The sequence below is a fragment of the Meles meles genome, chromosome 15 (genome assembly GCF_922984935.1).
Source record: "Meles meles chromosome 15, mMelMel3.1 paternal haplotype, whole genome shotgun sequence".
NCBI lineage: Eukaryota > Metazoa > Chordata > Mammalia > Carnivora > Mustelidae > Meles > Meles meles.
The window spans coordinates 53,282,997-53,308,806 of NC_060080.1; the positions used below are offsets into that span (position 1 = coordinate 53,282,997).

At 45.0% G+C, this 25,810-nt stretch overlaps 1 protein-coding gene across 1 annotated transcript in view; it reads left to right on the forward strand.

Moving 5' to 3' along the window:
* Positions 1 to 1,206: 1,206 nt before the first annotated feature.
* Positions 1,207 to 25,810, forward strand: part of TGFA (transforming growth factor alpha) — a 107,146-nt gene continuing 82,542 nt past the window's right edge. Inside the window, exon 1 of the mRNA XM_045979246.1 lies at positions 1,207 to 1,406. Within this exon, the coding sequence (XP_045835202.1) occupies positions 1,367 to 1,406 (40 nt within the window). The 5' untranslated portion in view covers positions 1,207 to 1,366. The remainder of the gene's footprint in view (positions 1,407 to 25,810) is intronic.

Here is a 25,810-nt window from a genome sequence, read left to right on the forward strand (position 1 = left end):
ATGCCTCCTTTTCCAAACTAGGCCCCTCAGCTCCTATGAAACAAACTTAACAAAAGTCAACCCTGAAAGTCTGAGTTTTAGACCAAGAAAACAGCAAGAGATTTCCCCCCACCTCGACTGCCCAGCTACCCACCCAAGAAAAGGGGGTCTAACCTAAGCAGCCAGGCCAGAGGGGTCAAGAGAAAAGATTTAGTCCCTCAGCTTGGGGCATCTGGAAAATAAGATAGGTTACTGCTTCTTGGGGGCATACTGTCCTCTAAGAACCATCCTCGGGGGACTTTGGGATGGTCCCCAAGAAACCTATGGATCTTCCATTCTCCAACCAGAAGATCTTCCCTCCGTGCCCTCCACTTGCCCAAATTCCAGCACCAGGGGCCAGCTCCAAGCCACAAATCCTTAAAGAGCCACCCAGGTGGCTCCAGCCCATACATCCCTCTCTCTGGCCCCCTTGCTGCACGCTACCCAGTTCTTGGCCCCAGCTGCCTGTGGCGGGGTGCGGTGGGGTGGACTGGGGTGGTACTAATGGTGGATAAGCAGGTACCCTTAGAGACCCATCTTCATTATTCATCCCAGGCCGGATATATGAAAGCCCGGGGATCTTAACAATGTGCCCTGGAGGCCGGCATTCCTATGATCGAGAATTCTCTATCGGGATAAGGGTGCGGGAAGGAAACCTAGCTGAACAAATTCTCTTGATTCTGGAGAGCCTTCTCCTGGGGCCAAGTCCTGGCAGGCGGCGGGCGAAGCTCGCCGGTCCCGTTCCGGGCCGCGTCCCCAGTCCCCGGCCGGGAGAGCCCCCCGCAGCGGCCGTCCGCGCAGGTGCCGGACGCCCGCGCGGCTCCGCTCCCCCGCGCAGAGCATGGAGGAGACCACCGCGCCCGCACTCTCGAGCTGCGCGGCGGCCGCACGGCGCGGCTAGTCTGAGGGTGGTGGCTGAAGTCGGGCGCTTCCTGCCTTCCCGGCCGCCGGGCTCGCGCGGCGGGGCTCCGAGATTCCCCCGCTCGCCCCGCCCCGCCCGCCGCCGCCCGCGCCCTGCACGGTGCGCGCGGCGTCCCCGCCCCCAGCCCCACACCCCCACCACTGTGGCCGTAGGGGGGCACCCCCACCGGGGCGGGAGGGTGGTCCGCGGTGGCCCGGTCGCCGAGTGGCGGAGAGGTGACGGTAACCGCCTTCCCATTTCCGCCCGGCCGGCCGCTCAGCGGGGTGAGCGCGGCAGAGAGCGCTCGGTCCTGCCTCCGCCCGCCCGCGCCGGGGGCTGGCCTTGCCTCGCCGGCGCCTTTTTCCCCCGCAGCGCGGCGCCGCTTCGCCACTCGGGCACCGCAGGTAGGGCAGGAGGCTGGAGCGCCTGCTGCCCGCCGCCCGTAAGATGGTCCCCTCGGCTGGACAGCTCGCCTTGTTCGCGCTGGGTACGTACGCTGCCTGCTGCGCGCCCCGAGCCACCTGCCCTCGGCGACACCCCGCTTCCCCCTGGCCCCTCCATTGCTCTTCTCCCGGGGGTTTTCTGCGCCCGCCTAGGAGAGACGAAGGAGGCTCCTGCTTTTCAAGGGTTGGAGGCTGGGGGGCAAGGGGAGTCACGAAGGCTTCCTAGGGATTTGGGGAGCCCCTTCCGAAGGGGGGGACCGTCGAGCGCCCAGGCTTTCCCCGGGGAGTGGCCGCCCGGGCCGTGCGTGAGAACGCCTGCCGGGGAAGGGGAAGCGGTGTGTGAACGGGCTTGAACTTTAATCCGCCGCGGCTGTGTGTTCTTCCACTTGCTCACACCTACCTGCATACCTGGCTGTATCCAACCAAGCCCGTCTACGCGGACGGCGGTGAGCGTAGACGCGATGGGAGCGGCCGGCCTCAGCCCATACGGCGGGACCCTGCCCGCTTCCCAGTCGTACCCCCTGCCTAGCCCTGAGCCCCAGTGACGGGCAGATGGTCACAATCAGCAGAGGCGCCCTCAGTCTTCTAACTTGAGGAGCTCTCGAGCTTTGGGGTATGTTTTGGATTTTTGTGCGGATTAATTGTTCTTTTAATTAACTTCTCTGGGAAAAGTGGTTGAAGTGTCAGCTGAGGGCAGGAGCGAAACCCTAGACAGAGCGTTGCCAGTTTCCTTTGAGTTTGTTCTTGGAAGGGAACGAGAGATGGGGGAAGGGAGGGGAAGTTTAACCGGGCAAACCTGGGTCTTGTCTGTGGAGCCCTGGAGTTTTTCCGCGGTGAAGTTCACAGGTCTGCATGTAAGTGGTGAGGGGTGCTGCGCCGTGCGCTGGCCGCCCGGCCGGCTCTAGCCCCCTCGCGGCGCCTGGCCTCTGCGGTGTTGAGACAGCCGGTTAACAGCCCAGGTGTCCAGGTTTATTGGTGCAGCTCCCTGAAATGAATTCCTCAGTCGGTATCCTCTGAGTTTAACCCTGTAAAGCAAGTAGCTCCTACCTGGAGAATTTATTGGAGCCCGAGAAGAGCTGTGAAACCCTCCCATCCCACCTGCACCTCTAATGCCCAGCCCCCCAGCCTCACCCAGTTTCAGGGGGCTTGCAGAGCCGCCTGTAATCCTGCGCCTGAAACGCTGAGAAAGGGAAAACGGGGGGGGGGGGAGGGGGCGGCGGCAGTAGTGGAACCCAGTACTCTGGGCTGTACCCTCCCTCACCTGAAACTCACCAACAGGTGGCATGATTCTGGGCGGCTCCCCCCCTTTTCCCAAAAACCCTTTTAGGTTTTTTGTATTGATGGTGGTTCTGATTTTAGATTTTTTTTTTTTTTTTTGAAGCAACAAAGCGTGACCAATACATCAGAAGCCTTCCGTTTGTGGGTGCCTCTGCGATGTGTTTTGCAAATTCTGGCAGTAATAGTCATAATAGTTAATGCTCTCTGAGCACTTACTCCATGCCGGGAACTGTTCTAAATGCTTTATATGGTTTCATTAACTTTTAACACCAACCTGACGAAGAAGGTATTATCTTCACTTTACAGAGGAGGAAAAGGAAGCACACAGGCCCACCATTAGTAAGTAGTTGGGTCAGGATTATTAGAGTGTGGAAGGATTGAGGGTTTGAAATGTCACCTGTCATCACCATAGCCTCCTCTCCTGGTTTGGGGACTTTTCTTGAAGGACAGATTATATGAAACACCCAAGAACTTGTTAAATTGGGTTTTCTGGTGGACTCCGAGGATCTCAAGGTGGCCTTAGGTCATTTGCTGAAAATTAGAGATGGGAAATGACAAAGGTGTGCAAATTTGAGAACACCTTTGAAAGTTGCCCTGCCCCCCCCATACTGCACTTGCCCAGGAAGACTTCAAGCATTCATGATGTTATTTTTCCTTTTTGCCCAAGAGTTGAACCTGATCTTTGCTTCCTTCCTTGAGAAAAAGATGTATAAACCTAAAAAGATCGATCAGTGTGTAAAACTGCTCATACAATTCCAAAATAGAAGCAGTTGAAAAAAAAAAAAAGAAGAGGAAAAGGCATGATACCCGTTTTTTGTTTTATATTTCTTAAAAAAAAAAACGTTCGTTCTGATCATTGACTACAACTTCCGCCTCCCACCTCATTTTCTGCTAGACTACTAAACAGCACTCATCAGTGCCACATGCATCTTTAATTTGCACATTTCCTCCAGTGCTGCTTCCCTCTCTAATTTTTCTTAAATTAGTTGAAGGCCGTTCTAGGCAAATCAGCAAATTGAGAAAACCAAGATCTCTCCCCTCCTTCCCAGCTTTCGTAGGGACAGTCTGAAAAGGAGTGGGTTGTTTGTAGCCTCAGCTGATACTCCTGATTACTTGAACTTGAGCGTTGATTGATGTTTTGGCAGAGAGCAGGCAGAGACTGTTGCTTAAAAGGCAACATTGGAAACGTCATCCAGGTTCCTGTGGCCCTCCATGTCGGACTTCCGTCACTGGCCAGGCACACCTCACAAGGGCTTGGCACCTCAACACCCACATCCTCCTTTGTGAGCAGGGAGCAAGATGTGTGCTCTTGGGCAAGTTACTTAGCTTTTCTGTGCCTTGTTTTCCTCATCTGTGAAACATTGCTGTGAATAGGGTGGTTAAATATATTTAATGAACATAGAACGGTGCCTGTCTTGTAGTAGGAGTTGAAAAATCTTAGGGCCATCATCCATCGCCACTGTCGTTGTAAATTTGAACCCCATAGAGTTCCAGATGTCCTAGCAGCTTGTATCCATTCTGTAGCTGGGAGCTTTCAGCTCTCCACCCTTCCTAAGCCAGGAAATACCACCTAACCTAGAAACCTACTTAACGATTTTAGTGAGTCTCATTGGGCAGATACCAATTCAAGCAAGTTTAGAATTTGCGGGGGGGGGGGGGCTGTCATGAGTATTTAAATTTTTGATGCAAAACATTTACCTCCTTACTGTTCAGTGGTCAGTTTATTGAAGTCACCACTAAGTTTCATTTTTCTCGGTGAGAATAACAAAACTGCACCTACCTCACAGGTTGTTATGAGAATCAGATGAGATATAAACTGTTTATAAACTATACAAGTAAAGAATGACACAGAAAATGAAATTGATTTTATAATCCAGAAATAAACATTATTATGTTTATGGCAGCTCCCAGAAGTAGGACTGGGTGTAGCTTAAAAAAATGGTCCTAGGACACTCAAGTGTTTCATTAAGGATGGGTAGAGATGAAGCCCCTTTCCCTGTGGATTTGGGGCCGGGGGACCAGTAGGGGGCAGGAGCTAAGACAATCCTCTTCTCCCTTACATGGAAATTATGTCTTTCAGAGTAGACTGCGTAGGTTTGCACAGGACACATGTTTTCCTTATTGGGCAGCCATAATTAGGGAAAGTTCACTTAGAACATAGGCTCTTAAGGTGTATATGGAAGCCTTAGAGGCTAAGTTTCCCATATTTGCTTTTCCAAAACTTGGTTTCCTAGGATAAAGAGATCTTTCTGTAAATATTCAATGTCCCCTGCAAAGGGGACCTTTCTTACAAGAGTAAATGATGCTTCCTGTTTCTATGGTAACATAGGAAAACTAGCCGACTTTTCCATTAGACCTATCTCTAAGGGCCTTTTGAAAGTGTGTTTGAACAGAGTCCTACTCTTTGGGCTGCCCACCGAAAGGGATGGGCAGTGGGAAGTGGAGCGTGGGTCAGCCAAGACAGGACAAGCCTGACATGCCAAATTGGGCATCTTGTGCTTGGTTTCACGTGTTAAACCGCTGTAGGACCTTCCACAGCAGTGCCCTCGAACCACGGCCACCTGGAGAGCTTGGTACACCAGATCGTCCTGCAGGAGGTGGGAGGGTTTGTGTGTCTGACAGGTGTCTAGGTGTCACTTATGCCACTGGTGGGGAGGAAAGAGAGGGACACTTGGAGGACCATCGCTCTTCAGCCAGTTGATGTTCAGGCAGCTTCTGGCTTAGCCACCTGCATTTTATCTAGTCTGTCCTGACATTTCTGAATGCTGCTGTGGGTTTATGAACCATTATTAAAGGTGCTTCTGCAGCCTGTCTTGTTGACCAGAGCAGAGCAAGAACTCTTGAGATTTCTTAATTGTCCTAAGTGTTCTTGACCTTTGGCCCTGGAAAACGTGACGGTCCTTTGTTATTAGACTTAAGTGGACCAACGCTAAGCATGTCACATTTTCTTTTGGGGGGTTGCCAAAAATTGACCGCTGTTCTGCTGCCATTTCAACAATTTTTAATGACCTCAATCTAAAGTATGAATTGAATTCTGTGCTAAAGGCTAACCCGGTTAAGATTGCATCTAGGGGCACCTGGATGGCTCAGTCGGTTAAGCATCTGACTCCTCATTTGGGTGGGCTCAGGTGGTGATCCTTGGGGTCATGAGATGGAGCCTCCATTGGGCTCTGTCCTCAGGGCAGAGCCAGCTTGAGATTCTTCCTCTCCCTCTACCCCTTTTCTCACTCACTCTCTCTTGCTCTCTAAATAAATAAAATATTTTTTGATTGCATCTAGATAGAGAACTCGAGTACTTTTACAGTAACTTCTGGTTTTGTTATGCTTTATTTTTCTCCTTGTGAAATGTCAAGTATAAAAATTTTTCATGAAAATGAGGAAAACCTAAAATCCAGGCTACCAGAACCATCTCTTAGGAGCTCTTCAAGTACAAGGCACATTCCCTTTACATGAGCTCTAAAAATCTGGATAGTCTTGGGGGCACCTGATTGGCTCAGTTGGTTAAGCGACAGACTCTTGATTTTGGCTCAGGTCATGAGCTCAAGGTCCTGGGATCGAGCCCCACATAAAGATCCGGCTCTTTGCTCAGTAGGGGGGTCTGCTTTAAATCTTTTCCCTCTGCCCCTCCCTTCCCACTCCCCACTCACACGTGCTCACAGTCTCTCTCATAAATAAATCTTTAAAGATATATCTATCTATCTATCTATATATATATATCTAGGTAGTCTTTTCACACATTATGAATTTGGTGTACTGAATATGACTTGAATATGGAAGTTTGTTGAAATGGAATTTTATGTCTTTACTAGTGCCTTTTGTATTTTCCCCTTAAGTCAGAGGAAACACAGTTTCACATGGAGTCTTTCCCCAGTCAAGGGAATTCTATGCTCAGCATTTTTGTTTTTAATTTTTTTGTTGTTGTGGGGGTGGGGTCTCTTTCCGTACCTTGAAAAGCTTTCAGTTTCCCCCACCTTAGTGTAAGTATTTGTAGAGAGATGGTTAAGGACTTCCTCAAGAAGGGATGTACATATAAACTACTTTTTTGTAACAAGCTTGTATGATGCCTTGCCTTTTTTGGTTTTAATCTTTGAATGTGTTAGCTTTTCTGGCTGGGAACCTTAGCAGTAGAGTTCGGGTCCTTCCAAGTCCTGCCTTGGATTGATATTGGTTGGTGCTTGTCCTCTCTACTAGGTGGAGGTTTCCTTAGAGACAGAGATCCTAGGTCTTCGTCTCTGCCCTTGGCCTATTCAGAGAACAGGTAGAGCCTCAGAGGAGACCACTAAGCACTTGATGACCCCCTTGGGGTGTCTGGTCCTGGATTCTCCCAACTGTAGACTCAGTTGGCAAACATTTGGCCACATAGTTAACATTCATACTGGAAAAATCTTCATTGTGATAATCAAGGGTTGCCAGTAAATTCTAACAACACAGATGGAACTAGTCTTCAGAAGAATTGTGGTTTTTTTAAAATAGATTAGGATTTAGTGTTTTTAATGATTGCAAAAATATATTTTTTTTCCTCTAGACCATTTGGAAAATTCTAGAAAGCATAAGAGAAAGAGTGTTGCGATGACCTATAGTTCTACCACCCAACTATAGCCATGATTAACATTTTGTCATACCCTGTGGATGAATGTATAGGTAGATATTCTTTGAAAGCAGCTGTGATTTCTGATGGACTCACACCATTTAACTTGCTCATTTTTGCAACTTGACAACCTTCATAATAAACATTTTTATGTTATTAAACATTCATTCTTAGTGTCATTACATCATTCTTAGTGGCTGGCAAGTAATCTCTTGACTGTATTTACTACAACCCATTTTGAAACCCTTTGGGCCATATAAATTTTTCCCATTTTTCATCATTATGAAGAATCCACACACATTTGCTGGGAATGTAAGTTGATACACCTTTTTGGGACGTCAGTATGGCAGTAGCTATTAGTTTTACATGTGGGCATAACTTGGGTCATTAGTTCCACTCTTTGATATAGATCCTACCTAAATACTTGTCTGAATGCGCAAAGAAAAAATGTAAAGGATGGTGATTGTTGACTTTGTTTGGAACTGTAACAAGTTGCCAGTACCTACTATTGTAATTATTTAAGGAGATTCCTTAAATAAGTTATTTATATATAACAATGTATTGGTTTACTATGTATCTATTTAAAAGCATAAAGGTTTCATGATCTCTTAAATTTAGAAAGGCATAGAACCATATGTATTATACAGTGCCTTGATTCGAATCTGTTAACTTTTTTATAACAAGCCTGTATTAAATTTATAATGCCTAAAGTCAAGGAAGATAAACGGTACAACAGACACTTTTGTGCATGAGGGTTTGGCACATCTTTAGGATAAATTCCTAGCAACTGGCCTTTTCTCCCACAAGCAGTATATGAATGCCATTTTCTTGATTCTTCCCTGACACTCGAAGTTAGTTTTAAGACTTTGCCAAGTTGATTGGGGGAAAAAAAGACCTCAGCGTAATCCTCGTATTTAACATTTGTTAATATGATTCGATTTGTTTGTTGGCCATGTCCTCTTCTTTGCATCTTAACTTTTGTAATTTTTTTTCTGACTATTCTTTTCTTAGAGCTTTATCACACTTTATATAGAAAGGATATTAATATTCAGCAAGTATTTCCCTCCATTTGTTTTAAGTCTTTTACTCGTTTGTGTATGGTGTGTTTGACATCCTGAACATTTTTATTTTTATGTAGCAGAAACTAGAAAAATAGATCTTTCCCCATAAGCTTTCTACCTTCACTTATGCAGTTAAGAAAGACTTTCCCAGCCTAAGATAGGCCAAATACTTATTTTTTTTCTCCTAAGTCTCCTGTATCATGTTGAACTATTCTACCCAGAACTTTTCTTGTGTATGGTGCGAGGTACAACTCACATTTCATTAAAAAAAAAAAAAAAGGTGGTTAATAGTTTCAATTGCTGTTTATAGAATAAACTGTGCTGTCTGTTGGAGCATGAAATTCCATTTTTATCACATGCTAAATTCTTATAAGTAATTGAGACTGTAGAATTTTATTTTGGTTCTATTATTTTGCATTTTTGTGCTTTTTGTGCATTTGTTCACTCATGTATCCTGCAAATATTTATTGAGCACTTACTCTGTGCAGAGACTGCTTCTAGATGCTGGGGAATCAGCCAAGAATAAGACACAGAGCTTGTGTTTTAGCGAATTCGACATTTCCCGCTGCTCTCTATCCTAACTGGTTGTTGCTAACATTTAAAGCTTTTTAAAATATACCTTTATTTTGTAACAGTTTTTGTTAATTCTAACAGTCCTTCGGTTTATTCTTTTAGGTGCACAGGTCCGTGACCATGCAATCTTGAATAATGATAGCTCTGCCTCCTTCCTTTCAGTGTCTTTATCTTTTATTACATCTTCTTACCACTGACTAGAACTTCAGGAACACTTTTAAAAAGGTGGTAGATATCCTTGTATTTTTCTTGACTTACTGATAGGGTTTGTAGCATTTAACAGTTAGGCAGGGGGATGACTTGGTCATATATACACGTGAGAATGTCTTCATATCTACATATCTACGAAGATGTATATATGTGTATCTACACACATGAACTATCATGTTAATAAAAGGTACTTGTCTTCATAACTTACTAAAAGATTTGGCTTTTTTGCTTTTTTTTTAAACACAGGGGAGATAATACAAGTTGTGGGTTTTGTTTTTTTCCAAATGTTTTGAGGACTTTGATCAAATCGATGATGTTAATGCCATCCTTAAATTCCCGGAATGAACCCCTCATTGCTCTGTGGTTTTATTCTCTGGGCACACTGCTAGATTGGATCCCTTCTGAAGTGTTTGGGGCCTTGGTTTCTTTTTTAGGATTTGATATCAGCATCATGTCTCCTTCATACAATACCTTTTAGAAGCTTCCATCTGTTTCATGCTCTGGAGTAGCTGAAATGTCATGGAATTAAGTGGCTCTGTGAAGGCTTGAAAGAAATTGCTAGTGGTCAGTTTAATTAAGTTCTCCTCTTGAGTCATTTTTTTGTTAATTATTTTGCTCACAATCTATGCAATTCAGATTTTGAAACTTTTAGCATGGATTTTATAAATTATCTCCTTTTACTTAAAAGCTTTTTGGTTTTGGGGGGTTTGTTTGTTTGTTTGTTTTGGTTTGGGTTTTTTACGCATCTGTGGTCCCGGTTAATGTGACTTTACCAAACAGGGAAGTGAGTAAGCACCTAGGCCCCCAAAATAAATCTTCAGGTTTGTTTTTCTTGATAATACTTTGGGGGGGCAAAAAACAACAACAACAAACCCTTCTTTTTAATCTCAAGTCAAATTCAAATGAAGGCTTCATTTTAATAGTGTTCCCAGGAGCCCAGGGAAATTTCACCCGTTTATTTGCTTAACTGCGTGGGCTGAAGCGGCCGCAGTAATGCCATTTCTGATTGGGTGATGCACGGCATTGTAATTTCTAGCAAAGGCTACTGACTAGCTTCCTCTTTGTTCCTTAAGCTTTAAAAAGTTTAAAAACCTCCGAATACACTATTGGGTCCATTAGATGTGACAAGAGTGTTCAAAGCAAGACAGCCAGTGCTCCTGTGGGAGATTTTTGCTGTTGTTGGCTCATTTGCTTTGGGGTGATTTTTTTTTTTGTTTTTAAGATCAGAACTTGGAGGTGGAAATATTGGATTCTTACAAAGAGACCATATCTTCAGCTTGAGTTCTTTAGGGCCTTTGATCTGAGCCTGAATGAGGTCAGTAAACAATTCTCCTGGGCACGTAAAGGATAGATGCGCCTTTACTGCTCTTTCGTCCTCCCTCGCCGGGTCAGAGGCGTTCGCCCGGTAATTGCTGTACTTCCAAGACGTGCAGGAGATTAACTGGCTAAATGGTACACGTCATGTGGTGACACAAAGGCAGCCGAAGCTGATAAATGAGAGGTTTGCAATTACACACTCTGTTTCCCCTCCCTCTGCCAGGCCTTGGGACCCAGCAGGGCAAAAGCAAATGGAAGATAACTTTTCGCGATGGAAAGCAGCAGCGTAAGGCCTGTCACTGTCACCGTGGCAGGGGCAAGGAGGGACTGGCCTCTAAGCTGTGGAGGGGCCTCACCTGCTCACCTTCTAGGTCAGAGCTCAGCTGGCAGCTCCGGGCTTGAACACCTCTCTCCTTGGAACAATGTCTGGGTTATTATTTTTGCATTGGAGGAACGTACCATCGGGCTGGTTTGTATGCTGTACACACTCCCTGCCAGCACATTTAAACAATGACAGATGTTTTTTGCACATAGCAGACCTTGGGTGTTATAATTAGTGTTTCAGGGGATGAATCATAGGCCCCTGAACTGGAATGAAAGCAAGATTGGGGCCCAAGCTTTGTTTAGGGAGGTGAGGTGAGCTCCTCAGGTCCACAGATGGGGAATCCTTCTGGATCTGGACTCCCTCGAAACCTCAGCAATCACTCCCCTGCCACGCACAGAAAACCCCAAAACAAACACACTTCTGGGGCAGACGACTTAGGGTTCACAGAACACAGGCACGTTCTGGTCCCCACCTCCCCTCGTGGGCCATGCTGGAGACACGCCTTCTCTGCCAGCCTTGGTTAAATCCCACTCACTCCTTTTCCAAAGTCAAATCAAAATCAGAATTTATGAACAGAAGAATAAAAAAGCACCCCCAAGTTTGACTCCCAGAGACCTTGGTTAAATCCCACTCACTCCTTTTCCAAAGTCAAATCAAAATCAGAATTTATGAACAGAAGAATAAAAAAGCACCCCCAAGTTTGACTCCCAGAGACCTCCCCTTACTTAAGTTTAACTAGCAAGTATCTGACCAGGTTTCTTTTTCTATATGGATATAGATACTCTTTTTTTTAATAATTTTTTTTATTTTTTATAAATATATAATGTATTATGAGCCCCAGGGGTACAGGTCTGTGAATCGCCAGGTTTACACACTTCACAGCACTCCCCATAGCACATACACTCCCTAATGTCCGTAATCCCACCACCCTCTCCCTACACCCCTCCCCCCGGCAACCCTCAGTTTGTTTTGTGAGATTAAGAGTCTCTTATGGTTTGTCTCCCTCCCAATCCCAACTTGTTTCATTTATTCTTTTCCTACCCCCCAAAGCCCCCACGTTGCATCTCCACTTCCTCATATCAGGGAGATCATATGATAGTTGTCTTTCTCTGATTGACTTATTTTGCTAAGCATAATACCCTCTAGTTCCATCCACGTCATCGCAAATGGCAGGATTTCATTTCTTTTGATGGCTGCGTAGTATTCCATTTGTGTGTGTGTGTGTGTGTGTGTGTGTGTGTGTGTATACACACCACATCTTCTTTATCCATTCATCTGTTGATGGACATCTAGGTTCTTTCCATAGTTTGACTGTTGTGGATATTGCTGCTATAAACATTCGGGTGCACGTGGCCCTTTAGACGAGGACCACTACGTTTGTATCTTTAGGGTAAATACCCAGTAGTGCAATTGCTGGGTCGTACAGTAGCTCTATTTTCAACTTTTTGAGGAACCTCCATGCTGTTTTCCAGAGTGGTTGCACCAGCTTGCATTCCTACCAACAGTGTAGGAGGGTTCCCTTTTCTCCGCATCCTCGCCAGCATCTGTCATATCCTGACTTGTTAATTGTAGCCATTCTGACTGGTGTGAGGTTGTGGTTTTGATTTGTATTCCCCTGATGCCGAGTGATGTGGAGCACTTTTTCATGTGTCTGTTGGCCATCTGGATGTCTTCTTTGCAGAAATGTCTGTTCATGTCCTCTGCCCATTTCTTGATTGGATCATTTGTTCTTTGGGTGTTGCGTTTGATAAGCTCTTTATAGATTTTGGATACTAGCCCTTTATCTGATATGTCATTTGCAAAGGATATAGATATTCTCATACCCACTTTTTCCCTTCAAATAAAAAGGCATTTGGGTTTTTTAAAAGATTTTATTTATTATTTGACAGACAGAGATTACAAGTAGGCAGAGAGGCAGGCAGAGAGAGGAAGGGAAGCAGGCTCCCTGTTGAGCAGAGAGCCTAACGCGGAGCTCAATCCCAGGACCCTGGGATCATGTCCTGAGTCGAAGGCAGAGGCTTTAACCCACTGAGCCACCCAGGCGTCCCAAGGCATTTGGTATTTTTAAATTTGCTTTTTACTTACTGTCTATAGGGAAAATCTTTTTGTGGCAGAAATACAAATATATCAACCTATCTTTTTTTCTTTTTGATAAGTATAACACATTTCACCGTACAACTCTGTCATTGTTTATATACCTGTCCTTTATGGATAGAGATGTAGATTGTCCCAAACTCGAATATTGAAACCTGTAATGAAAATTCTTGCAGCTAAATCATCACAAATATCTTTTAATTGTCTTCTACGGCCAAATCCTCAGAAATGGGCTAGTAAGTCAAGGGGTCCACATTTTTCAGCTCTTAATATGTTTTGATAATCTGCCCTCCAGAAAAGCTGTACAGATTTACAATCCTGTCCCCTATTTGTTGGCAAACTTGCCTATGATTAGTATTATAATCTTTTAGATTCTGTACATTGTGTTGGCCAAATGGTATCTCATTGTTTTAATTTGTATTTGGTTAAAACCAAAATTTGGCACATTGAATGCTTTTTCATGTTTGAGTATTTGAATTTATTTTTTTGTGAATTAAACCATGTTTGGGGTAGGTTTTTTTTTAAAGTTTTGTAAATGGTTTTTATGAAGATATAGTGAAAATATTTCCTTCCTTTTGCTGGTTAAATTTAGATGTCTTGTGTTTGGGTTTACAGAAGTATCATTTTGTTTTTAACTTTCAAGGACTTAACATCTGTTCATTTTTCCTTTATGATTTCTATTTGGAATAGGAAGGGATTTGCTGTGTCTCTTTGATAATCTCATTTCCCCTTCTGTTTTTTTTAAAGGATTTTATTTATTTATTTGACAGAGAGAGAGATCACAAATAGGCAGAGAGGCAGGCAGAGAGAGGGGAGGAAGCAGGCTCCCTGCTGAGCAGAGAGCACGATGTGGGGCTCCATCCCAGGACCCCGAGGTCATGACCTGAGACGAAGGCAGAGGCTTAACCCACTGAGCCACCCAGGCACCCTTCCCTTTCTACTTTTATGTTGTTACTTTTCCAAGTTGAATTTCAATTCTTGGGGAATGTATTTTGGTGTAAGATGTAAGGTAAGACTCTAACTTGCCTTTTTGCTAAATATGGGTCCAGTAGTTCCATGCGTGTTTGTTGAACAGTTTATTCTCTAATCACCGATAGCAAATCCTACTTTTGTCACTTGATACAACTTAGGAGTCTTTCAGTCTACCTGTGGAGTTTTGTTCTGCTCCATTCCTTTGAGGCTCATCCTATAGTGAACCATTCTTCTGAGCTGGGAAGCGTCATTGCCCCAAGAAGTGGATGCAGAAAACATTGAAACTGGGAAAGGAGACATTGGATTACAGTGGATGTCCCTTCATAGTCACATCTCCCTTTCATGACAAGACTTCTACTTCTGTCCCACCTAGAGCGTATTGGAGGAAGAAACCTAGGTAGTGGTAGGGAGGATACTTACTGTGTTTGAGTCCTGGGGAGAAAGGATGATGACCTCATTTCTCAGCTTGGCTGAAGACTGATGGACATTGGGTCTCACTGTCCTGAAAGACATGGCGTGTGCTTGCTTCGGCAGCACATATACTGAAAGGCATGGCGAACCTGCCTGTGTGCTCCTAAAGTTTCTGGAACTTTGTGCTTTCCATGAATTGGGGGTCATGAGGTAGGCCTGTAGTCCTCCGTGTGATGTTCTAATTAACCAAAACTGTGTATTTGCATGTCTCTTTTTCAAACGGGAGTACTGTGGGGGTATGCAGTGATAAGCTCAGAGCCTGGCGTATATGGGTACATCTCCCTGGAATAGGGAATAATTAAAGAATCAAAAAGGAATTTAACTGGCAAGTCATAATATTATTTTATATATTAAAACAAATTCAGCTCTACTAGTTGATAGAATGCAAGATGGAAATAACAAAATTAATTTTTAGGATAGAAAGATAAGTTGTGATTCTTTTTTTTCCCTTTGGAATGTTTCAGAGTGTGCCCCAGACTCTAGAGGATTAGATATGAGTTTCCTTCTCTTTGCCATTTAGGTGGTGGGGGGGGGGGGGTCCTAGTGAAAAAGTTTGAGGAGCACTGTCTCATGGGGAGGACTGATTTTCAGATACTTAAAGTAGGAAAAACAGTAACTAAAACTAATACCTTCATTAGTCTTCTGCTTGTTTTAGGTTTAATTTGCTTTTCTATGTTTTCCCAAGATGAAAACTTAGATTATTAGATGAAAATTTAGCTTTTTCTTCTTTTCTAATCTATTTATTCAACGATGTCAGCTTCTCTGTAAGCACTGCCTTTTCCACATCCCACAAATATTGATGAGTTGTATCACGGTTTTTATTTAGTTCAGAATGTTTTTTAACTGCCTTTGAGTTCTCTTCTTTGACCCATGTGTTCTTTGGAAGTGTATTGTTTAATCCAGTATTTGGGGTATTTTCCAGCTGTATTTCTGTTAGTTGATTTCAAGTTTATCTCCATTCTGGTCTGAGAGCAGATGCTGTATGATTTCTAGTCTTTTAAATGTGTATTTTATGGTCCAGAATATGGTGTATCTTGGTGAATTTCATGTGAGCTTGAGAAGATAGTGTATTCTGTTTTTGGATGTAGTCTGTCTGTAGTCATCAATGACCTCAGATTCCTTGATGGTACTGTTGAGTTTAACCACGTGCTTACTGGTTTTCTGCTGGTGAATCTGTCCATTTCTGATAGAGGGCATTGAAGTCTCTGACTATAATAGTGGATTCATCTGTTTCTTCTTGTATCCTGTCCTGATGTTCTGTTGTCAGGCACATACTCATTAGCGTTGTTAAGTCCTTTCACCATTCTTTAGTGATTTAGAAGCTATTTCTGGGTCTCTCAGTGCCAGAAGGTCATTGCTGGGTCAAAGGGTCAATTCTTTAGCCCTGCAGGGTACCTGATGCAAAACTTCGCATTTTGCCTATGAATGAGGGGTTCACTGAATAGGGTTTTCTTCCTGACTGGGGTAGCAGAACTCTGATCTATTTTAACTTATCTTATGGAGAGTAAGTAAAGAATCTATAAAAGTCATTAGTCCAAGTTCCTGGACTAGTGCTCTGTTAGGATCAAGATAGTGGGATCTTCTTTGACAGAGACCATCATTTCAAGTACGTTCTAATTTTGAATCCTCTGTAGGTTGTAGAAGTTTTTGGCAAATGAACCAGTTATGCCCCAGTGAACCACTTGAAAGTTAGAGATTTACACTCAGGAAAACAGCATCAACTCACTTTGTAATGTGAGCTTCTTTTCTTATGAAGTGCCTCTTTCCTCTCCTGCGGAAGAGAGGGAAAAATAAACAAAACGGTCCTTCCAACTAAACTGGATTTTTTGGATTTCAGATAAAAGGCCGGCCATTTTTCATTTAACAGTAATGACAGAAGCATTTGGAGTATCTCAGCTGTCATCCCATGTAGAATATATCCAAGTGATCAAACAGTAGTTGTGATTTTTGTGAATCAAGCCTAGTGTAACATCCAGTTCTTAATTCACCCAAACTGGCTGTGCTATAGAGCCAAAGGGATGAATTACCAAAAGAAGATCTATCAGGTTGAAATGAGGGATGCTATTTATTTATTCATTTGTTTTAGGTGATTTCTTTTCTACATGGATTGTTCATTTCAGCAAACACTTCTTGTGTGTGATCTTCTGCTGGGTTTGGTGATAATAACGCAAAGAGGGCCATGCCCTAGCTTTTGTCCCCAATCTCTGAATTCTTGGCAGAAGCAGACACTGTTTTTATTTTGTTTTGTTTTGTTTTTTACAATATAACACGAGGTACATGGTGGGTACCTTGCACTTAAGACCAGGGTTTTGGGCAGGGCATGACCTGAGGAGATGATGGCCATCACTTAAAACAGCACCTGGTAGGTGGTAATTTCTTTAAGAGTTTTATGTATCATACAAATCCCTTTAGCCCATCTAGCAGCTATATGAGATAGGGTGATTGTCCCCATTCTACAGATGGGGAAACCGAAGCACAAAAATGTTGACTTGTCCACGCTCCCACAGCCAGCAAGTAGCAGAGCAAGGATTCGAACCCAGGTGCCTTGCCTGCTGATCTAGTCGTCCCGCTACTCCGTGTCATTCACGGAAGCCTGTGGGTGCTGAGGTGCCGAGCTTCGTTCATGTGCGAAAGTGCCATTTTGTAGCAGACTGTAGGCCAAGTGTAATTGGACTTTTCAAACGGCCACTCCCTTAAGTTTTTTCACTGTAGTGAGAGTAATTGCCATACAGATAATTGTCAGGTTAGCCAACAAGAAATGTTGCCACTTCCCACTGCTGGGAAATAGAAACAAATGTGGCCCAGGTCTTTTTTTTCTCTCCTTCAGGTGGAGAATTAGCTGTTTGCGAGACAGATAATCACCTGAGGCGTGCTACTTGCCCTATTTCGTTGTGATCGGGGTACTCTAGTAATAAATTCACTCATGGAGGCTGGTATTCATTTATGTCAAGCATTTTTTTTCTTTTTTTAAATTGTATTTTATTTAAATTCAATTAGCATAGAGTGTATCATTGGTTTCAGGGGTAGAATTCAGTTATTCATTGCTAGCATATAACCCCCAGTGCTCATTCCGTCAGGCGCCTTCCGTAATGCCATCACCCAGTTACCCCTCCCCCCCACCATACATGTTTTAAAAGGTATTTGTTTTAAAGGGTGATTTCTTCCATTTATGCAGCAGCCTGTCCTCCAGTGAGTGACATGCCTGTAAGTCACATGCACATGAGCTCTAGCCCCTGAGGCCTCTGCTCAACTCTTGGCTTCTTCTCCTCCTCCTCACCTCCCTCCTATGCCCCACCAGTTGACACGCCCCCAAATAAGAGCGGAAGTTGGCAGAGTCTTTACCACTTTTGCTCTAACACCTTTAGTTCTTCACAGCCCCACTAAAGACAGAATCCGCGTTAGCACGTTTGCTGGTAGCTGGCTTCCTTAACACCCTTCGTCCTTAACCTGAGCCATGACATGGACCCACAAAACACACAGGCATTTCCATTGACTTGCTGGAGCAGCAGATCAGAACAGAAATAGGCTTTCCTGCTTCACCTGTATGTAGGAACTTCCTTCATTTGGCTGCCAGCATTTTTTTTTAATTTATTTTTTCAGCATAACAGTATTCATTGTTTTTGCACAACACCCAGTGCTCCATGCAATACGTGCCCTCCCTATTACCCACCACCTGTTCCCTCAACCTCCCACCCCTGCCCCTTCAAAACCCTCAGGTTGTTTTTCAGAGTCCATAGTCTCTTATGGTTCGTCTCCCCTTCCAATTTTTTTTTTTTATAAACATATAATGTATTTTTATCCCCAGGGGTACAGGTCTGTGAATCGCCAGGTTTACACACTTCACAGCACTCACGATAGCATATACCCTCCCCAATGTCCATAACCCCCTCCCCCTCTCCCAACCCCACCTCCCCCCAGCAACCCCCAGTTTGTTTTGTGAGATTAAGAGTCATTTATGGTTTGTCTCCCTCCCAATCCCATCTTGTTTCATTTATTCTTCTCCTATCCCCCTAACCCCCCATGTTGCTTCTCCATGTCCTCAAATCAGGGAGATCATATGATAGTTGTCTTTCTCCGATTGACTTATTTCACTAAGCATGACACCCTCTAGTTCCAGATGGCCAACAGACACATGAAAAAGTGCTCCATGTCACTCGGCATCAGGGAAATACAAATCAAAACCACAATGAGATATCACCTCACACCAGTCAGAATGCCAGCATTTTTTTAACGGCCTTTGCACCTCCAAATAGATAGTTTAGTACCTGGATCCTCAGGTGTGAGCGGGGCCGCAGTGGGGCCGTTTTACCGAGGTTTATTAAAGGTGGCGATTTTTTCCATTAGGTAAAGGAGTCGTACCCTTTGTCCCATAGTCCTCAAGTACCCCCCTCCCCTTTATGAAAGCTCGTGTTAGGCCACTCAATTTTACAAAAGACCTACATCAGTGCCTCTTTTTGCTAACCAAAGAATCTAGAAAGAGAAATCGTAGGAGTGAAAATAGCTTCCAGCATCCATTTTGCAGCGAGCTTTCATAGAGGCGACCTGCGCCCAAGGCAGCGAGAGTGGCCCCACCAAGCTCGTTCCCCCGACCTCACTCAGCATCTGCACCTCCAGCCACCATGAGTTTGAACTGTTTCTGTGAGCATCCGTGCTTGATCTCTGTCTGTGCATCTGTTAGCAAGAGCTGTCCTATCAAAGTTGAGCAGCAACGTGGGGTTCTGGGGGGTAGGGAAGGAAAAAATGAAACAAGATGGGATCGGGAGGGAGACAAACCATAAGACTCTTAATCTCACAAAACAAACTGAGGGTTGCTGAGGGCAGTGGGGTCAGGAGAGGGTGGTTGGGTTATGGACATTGGGGAGGGTATGTGCTATGGTGAGTGCTGTGAAGTGTGTAAACCTGGCGATTCACAGACCTGTACTCCTGGGGCTAAAAATACATTATATGTTTATTTAAAAAATTAAAAAATTATGTTAAAAATCCCTGTCTTATTTATTTTTTTTTTCATTTTATTTATTTTTTCAGTGTAACAGTATTCATTCTTTTTGCACAACACCCAGTGCTCCATGCAAAATCCCTGTCTTATTTAAAGGACCTTACTTGATAATCCTTTTCTAGAACATTCTCCCTAATTTGTAACTCCAGAGCGTTCACATCTCTAGTTGGCTTATAGTTGATGGCCTCCTCTGCAGCATCTTCCCTGGCCCCTGTAGAAAAGGGTTGATCTGTTGGTTATTTCTGTACAAGCCCATTCTGCTGGCCTGTCAGGGGAGGGAAAGCTGATGTTTTAGGCAGCCAGGAAATTCAACTATCGCCTGAGATTCAAACACCCAGATAACACCTCCTCATAAAAATTCTGTTGTTCTCCGAGCAGAAGGCCCCCTTGAATTTTCCGTTGGCCTTTTCCTCACTGCCCTGGAGGCTCTCTTCAACTTCATTTGTGTCCCCTCCTCTCCAGCGACCCACTATCTAGCATTTCTTCCTCCAACTGATGCTCTTGCATTGTGACATTCAGCAGGAAAAAAAGAAGAAAGAAAGGTTTAACCTTTTGGAGCAGAGCAGTCCATTCTGGGTTCAGATGCCCTCATCCTTTCAGCTTGACCCTGATACCCCAAGGAACCCCAGGAGCAGGGAGCTGCTGAGCTCCTGATAACTGGGACGAGATGGTGGCCGAATAACCCACTGTTGTCCAGCAGTGAAAAGGAAATTCACGTGCTTAATCATTCGTCCGTGTGCTTCACTTACTGATCAGGGAACAACCCTGTGCGGCTGCTTTCTCTTCCCCTGTGGGCAGCGGGGAGAGGGCTCCGCTCCAGGGGGCGACTGTTCCTGGGCCAAGCACGGAGCCGCTCTGTCTGGGAGCCATGGCTGGACAGCTGAGCCAAGCTCCCAGCCTGGAGAAGTGAGCCACAGGGCCGGGGTCATCCCACAAAACGGGATGATAAGGGTCTTCCCTGGAATACGCCTCATTAAATGAGCAGGTGCCAGCTGCCCTCGCAAATGAGCAAGAGGGTCAGGGTGCAAAATGGTAAGGCCTTCCTGGGCCTGTGGTCTTCCTCCCCAAGGCTGGCCCTGGCTCCGCCAAGATGCCCTCTGGGGGCCGTGATGTCATCTGACTCCGCTGTGAGCGGAGAAGTGGGCGAACTGCCTCACTGTTTGGCCTTAAAGATAAAGTCATTAACTTTTGTGTAAAAGCATGCTTAGGTGCCCAATGAGGTCATTAGAAAGCATTAAAGACGTCTGGATTGTTCTAAACCACCTACCCGTGCACGTTCTTGGTTTTCCCCCACTTGAGCCTCTTCAGAAAGGGCTTCGTTGTTTGTACCTGGGCTGTTGGTCACCTGGCGAGCTATTTTCAGAGGCTCCCTGGGCAGAAACTTTCTGAAAATCTAGGGCTTTGTTTACATCAAAACCTTCCATTTAGGGGAGGCAAACCATAAGAGACTATGGACTCTGAAAAACAACCTGAGGGTTTTGAAGGGGCGGGGGTGGGAGGTTGGGGGAACAGGTGGTGGGTAATAGGGAGGGCACGTATGGCGTGGAGCACTGGGTGTTGTGCAAAAACAATGAATACTGTTACGCTGAAAAAATAAATAAATTAACTAAAAAAAAACGTTCCATTTTAGGATGTAGATAAATTGGTATGAACAGCTACTGATATTATCAGGTACTGCCTCCCTTATGCTGGGGGAGAAGAATCTACTTACATTTTGTGGTCCTATCATTGGAGTGTCTCCAGGTGACCTCTTGCTTTGTTGACCGTGATCCTGTGTATGTGTGTGTGTGGGGGGGGGGTTCATCTAAGGATTTCTGTTCCTACTTCTTGCCTTTTTCTTTCCCCTTTCCTCTTTTCCTTATTCTCAATTTCTGCAGTGCCTTGCACGATACCTGACATTTAACAGTTGACAGATACATTTTATTGATGATGAATAATTTACTCCCAGAGTCTCTCTCTTCTTCTCTCTCCTTTTCCTTTTCCTTCTTACCCCTTGCTCCCAAAATAGCATTGACATAGCAGTTGGAACACTGACTTCTGCCTTCCTTAGAGGGAAGGACCGCTTTCCCAGGTTATGTGGCCTGTCCTAGCGCTCCAGCCCCACACCCAACTCACCATTACACCCGCGTCGTGGGGCTGACTGTCCCTGTGTCTCTCTTACAGGCACTGGGGGGTAGGGGGATATGAAGGACAGTAGTGAGTGAGGCTATGCTTGTACAGAGCAGGACATTTAAGGCAGAGAAACCCAGAGCAGAGAATAATCTCTTGGTCTGTACATTTGTAGCTTGTGTGCTCTGGTCCCAGGTGAGTTCACTGGTTTTGCTCCTTGTGGGCCCTTCTCTCTCAAGCCTGGAATGCTTTAGTCCAGCCTGCAGGCAGGAGTGGGAGAGACACGTGGTAAGCAGGGTCAGATACTGTGCAAGCTTCTGCGAAGCCTTGAGCCCAGCTGTCATCACCCAGAGGCTAGCTTCTCCTGGATGTTGGATGTGGGTCTCACATGTGAGCCTGCGGTTACCTTGGACAGAGATTCCTGGGACCTGCCTGGGAATAACCAAGGGGTAGAAAACTTCATTCCAGTTTGTAGCATTCTGGGGGAATCTCAGGAATTCTGGGCAGACTTTGCAAGGGAACAGTCAGTGAAAGCTCTTTAGAAAAGTCTGAGAACATCAGGATCAAGAGAAAATTGGCTTGTGTTGAGCCTGCTAGTGGGTTTCTCTAAACCTGTGTTCTTGTTTGTTTGTTTATTCATTTCTTCTTTTTTTTTTTTTAATTTTTTGAGGGAAATGAGGTCCTCCATCTGTGGTGGGCAGGAAAGGTTTTTATAGACATTGATGTTTGAACTGGGCCTTGAAGGTTGACCATGGCCTAGGAAGGTGAAGAGAAAGTAGAGGCTGAGACAGGGTGAAGAGTGGGGGGCCTGCAGGAACGAGACCAAAGCACACCTCCCAAGTTCAGTGAGTCTCGTTTCTGTTCTGTCATATACCTGACCACTTCTTGAGGCCTCCCCTGCCACCTCTCTCACCTTTTACCTGGACTCCTGCGGGGGTCTCATCCCGCTCCTCCAGGTTCCAGTCTTGCCTCCATAAGGCTTCTTCCCTTCTCAGTCTCCTCAATGATTCTCATAACACCTACATCAGGTGCCATTGTTCCTCTGCTCAAAACCTGCCTGTGGCTGTCCAGCTTGGAAGGAAATCCAGACTCCTAGCTCTCCCCTTGAGAGACATCTGCCCTGGCATTTCCCCAGCCTTGTTTCCCTTCACTGTCCTACTCCAGCCTTCTTGATCTTCCTTGAACATGCTACGTTGACTCCTACCTCAGTACCTTTGCACTTGCTGTTGTTTCAGCTCTGGATACTCTTTCCTCAGTAGATATTGGCAGGACTGGTTCCCTCATTTTATTCAAGTCCCCGTCAGATTTCACCAGTTCAGACCATGACAACTCTATTTATCTGCACACACACACCTCCATGATGAAGAAAATGCTCCAGCATCTGAATGAATTTTTGGAGAGCTGTCACCATAGAACAGTTCTAATGGTGTTGCCTTATACCAGAATGAAAGGACCTAGATTTTATAAAGTCCTATGAAATGCTCCCGCTCAAATTGGAGTTCAAGTATTGTTTTTTGTGATTCACGCTCCCTAACCATCTCTGGAACTGTCTGACAAGTTTGGCTTGAAAAGCAACTAAATTCATTCAACAAGTGTTGTTGAGAGTGATCTCTGTTAGGCACCGTTCTCGGCACTGAGAATAGAGCCAACTGAAAAACTCCATCCGCCCCACGTGGTCCCAAGGAGACAGAAAATAAACATGCAATAAAATGTCAGGTTATGACCATGCAGGGGCTGGGGAATAAGCCACTTGCTTCATCACCTTGTGTGTAGGTCTTCACAGAAGGATGATTTTGGACAGTTAAAAGGCCCCCGCACTCTCTCATTCCTTTCCTGCCTGAATCATAAAAAAGGGCAGGAAGAGGGGGATGGAAGGCTTCTCTGTAACTGGAGCTTCGTTTTGGTATGATGAATGCTGTGCTTGACACCCACTTGGGAACCCACTCTTAGATGAAGCGAGAGGGTCAAGGAATGGGGTTGGATCAAACCACCCTTCTAGAAACTTGTATTCTGCTCCCTCAGTCTCAGAGCTGACAGCCAGTTGACAACAGATTGAAAATTGTATTCATAACTTGTCCTCAGCTGAGAGATAGCATGTCTACAGTGTGTTATCTATTTTATACTAAAAATCGCCAAAGCAAGGCCAGTTGCCCTGAAACCAAGATACTGGATTTCCGTGGTTATTTCGAAGGCCTCCGATTCCTGACTGTCCCTACCAGCCTCTCCCTGGGAGAGCCCTCCCCCTCCTGCCCCTCCTCTGTCTCTGGCCTGTTTCTACAAGGAACATAATTCTCCTCTGTTTTCTCTCGTCCGTCACGCTCTCAGTTTGAGAGTGAGACTCAGGGTGTGCAGCAGCCCAGACCAGTCCGTGACCAGAGCTGCTCATTGCCTCTCCCCGGGAGCCGCTATCAGGAAAGGTTTATCGAGCACACCCGTATAACACACTTCACGATGTAAGAGAGCTAATTGTACTTCTCGTCCTCTGAGCTTTCAGCCAGCTGGAATTCATAGTGATGAATTCATTTTTTTTTTAAATATTTTATTTATTTGACAGAGAGAGAGGTCACAAGTAGGCAGAGAGATAGGCAGAGAGAGAGGGAGAAACAGGCTCCCCGCTTGAGCAGAGAGCCCGACGTGGGGCTCGATCCCAGGACTGTGAGATCATGACCTGAGCCGAAGGCAGAGGCTTAAACCTCTGAGCCACCCAGGCGCCCCCATAGTGATGAATTCAAAGCCACACTCAGCCAAGCTGACGGACAGGGAGGGAGGCTCAGATCCGGGGCCTCCACTGAAGGCTGAGTAGCGTTTACTCCACATTTCCAGCAAAGTCCAGTTCAAGCTGCTTATGCCATGACCTTCCTAGGGCGACATTTGACTTGAACTTAGGGAAGCAGTGTGATGGGACAGTTTGGAACATAGAGTAAAATGATTCAGCTTCCTACTGTTGTACTTGTCGACAGCTGTTTTTTTTTAATAGACTTTTTTTTTTTAGTAGTTTCAGGTTTAATAGAAAAATTGAGTGTAAAGTACAGAGAATTCCCATATACTTCCTCACCCCTCCCCACATAATTTCCCCTACTATTAACGTCTTGCCTGTGTGGTACATTTGCTACGGTTGATGAGCCAATATTAGTCCATTATTATTAACCAAAGTTAATTTTTTTAAACAAAACAAATGAACAAGCAAATAGCAGAATCAGACCTATAAATACGGAGAACACACCGATGGCTGCCAGAGGGGAGGAGGCAGGGGAGGGGCAGGGGATGGACAAAGTGCGTGAAGGGGAGCGGGAGGTGCAGGCTTCCAGTCAGGGAATGACTAAGTCACGGGATGGAAGGCACAGCGTAGGGGAATTGCCGTCAATGGTGTTGTAATAGCGCTGCGTGGTGACCGATGGGATCCGCACTTGTGGTAAGCAGAGCACAGCCTCCAGAGAAGCTGAATCACTGTGTTGTACACCTGAAACTCACGTAACGTCGTGTGCCAACCATACGCAAAAATAATATTAATAATAATAAACGGGAATCGCATCAAAAAGTAGCTGTAAGCTCAAAGATAGCAGCTATAGTGTTAATTAAAAATCATAAATATGATGGCCAACAGTTGGGAAAATGCTTAAGAAAGTATGGTACCACCGCAGGGCAGACCCTTGGGTTCCAGGGTATGGACAGTACTTGCGGGGCGGTGGGGGGGGGGGGGAATCAAGATCTAAGCCTACAAGAAAATATTCAGAGGGAGAAACCCCAAACCGCTAATAAAGGTGGTATTCTCCTCCCCAAAACAATGTTGACGCTCTTTTCAACTAAATTTAAATTAAACTCCCTAGTTCACACTAGAGCTGATTCCTGTGTTGTACATTCTCGGAGTTTTGACAAACGTATAGTGACCTGGGTCCCTGCGCCCCAACACACACACTATAAGTTGTACTATCAGAAGCCCCCTGTCTTCCCTACTTCTCTCTGCCTCCCTCTTAAACCACTGGCAGCTGCCATAATTTTACCTTTTCTAAAATGTCCTATAGTTGGACTCCTACAGTTTAAAACCTCTTTTGCTTGGCTTATTTGACTTAATACTATGCATTTAATATTCCCCGGTCTGGATATACCCCAGTTTATCCATTCATCTACAGAAGGACCTCCTGGTGACTTTAAAGTTTGGGCACTTTTGAGGAAAGCCGCTATAAACCTGTGTGCGCAGGTTTTTCTGTGGACTTGGGTTTTCAGTCACTTGGGTAAACACCAGGAAGCTCTGCTGCTGGGCCATATGGTTACACGATGTTTTATTTTGCCGCAAACCACGGAGCTGTCCCCCAGAGAGCTGTACCATCTCACCAGCTGGTTTTGCTTCCTAGGCCACCTTCATCTAGATAAGTCTGATTTTTTTTTTTTTCTGGGCAATGCTTTGGAAATACGCTGAATATTAAGCAAGACCCGCTTCTCACTGCGCTCCTGTC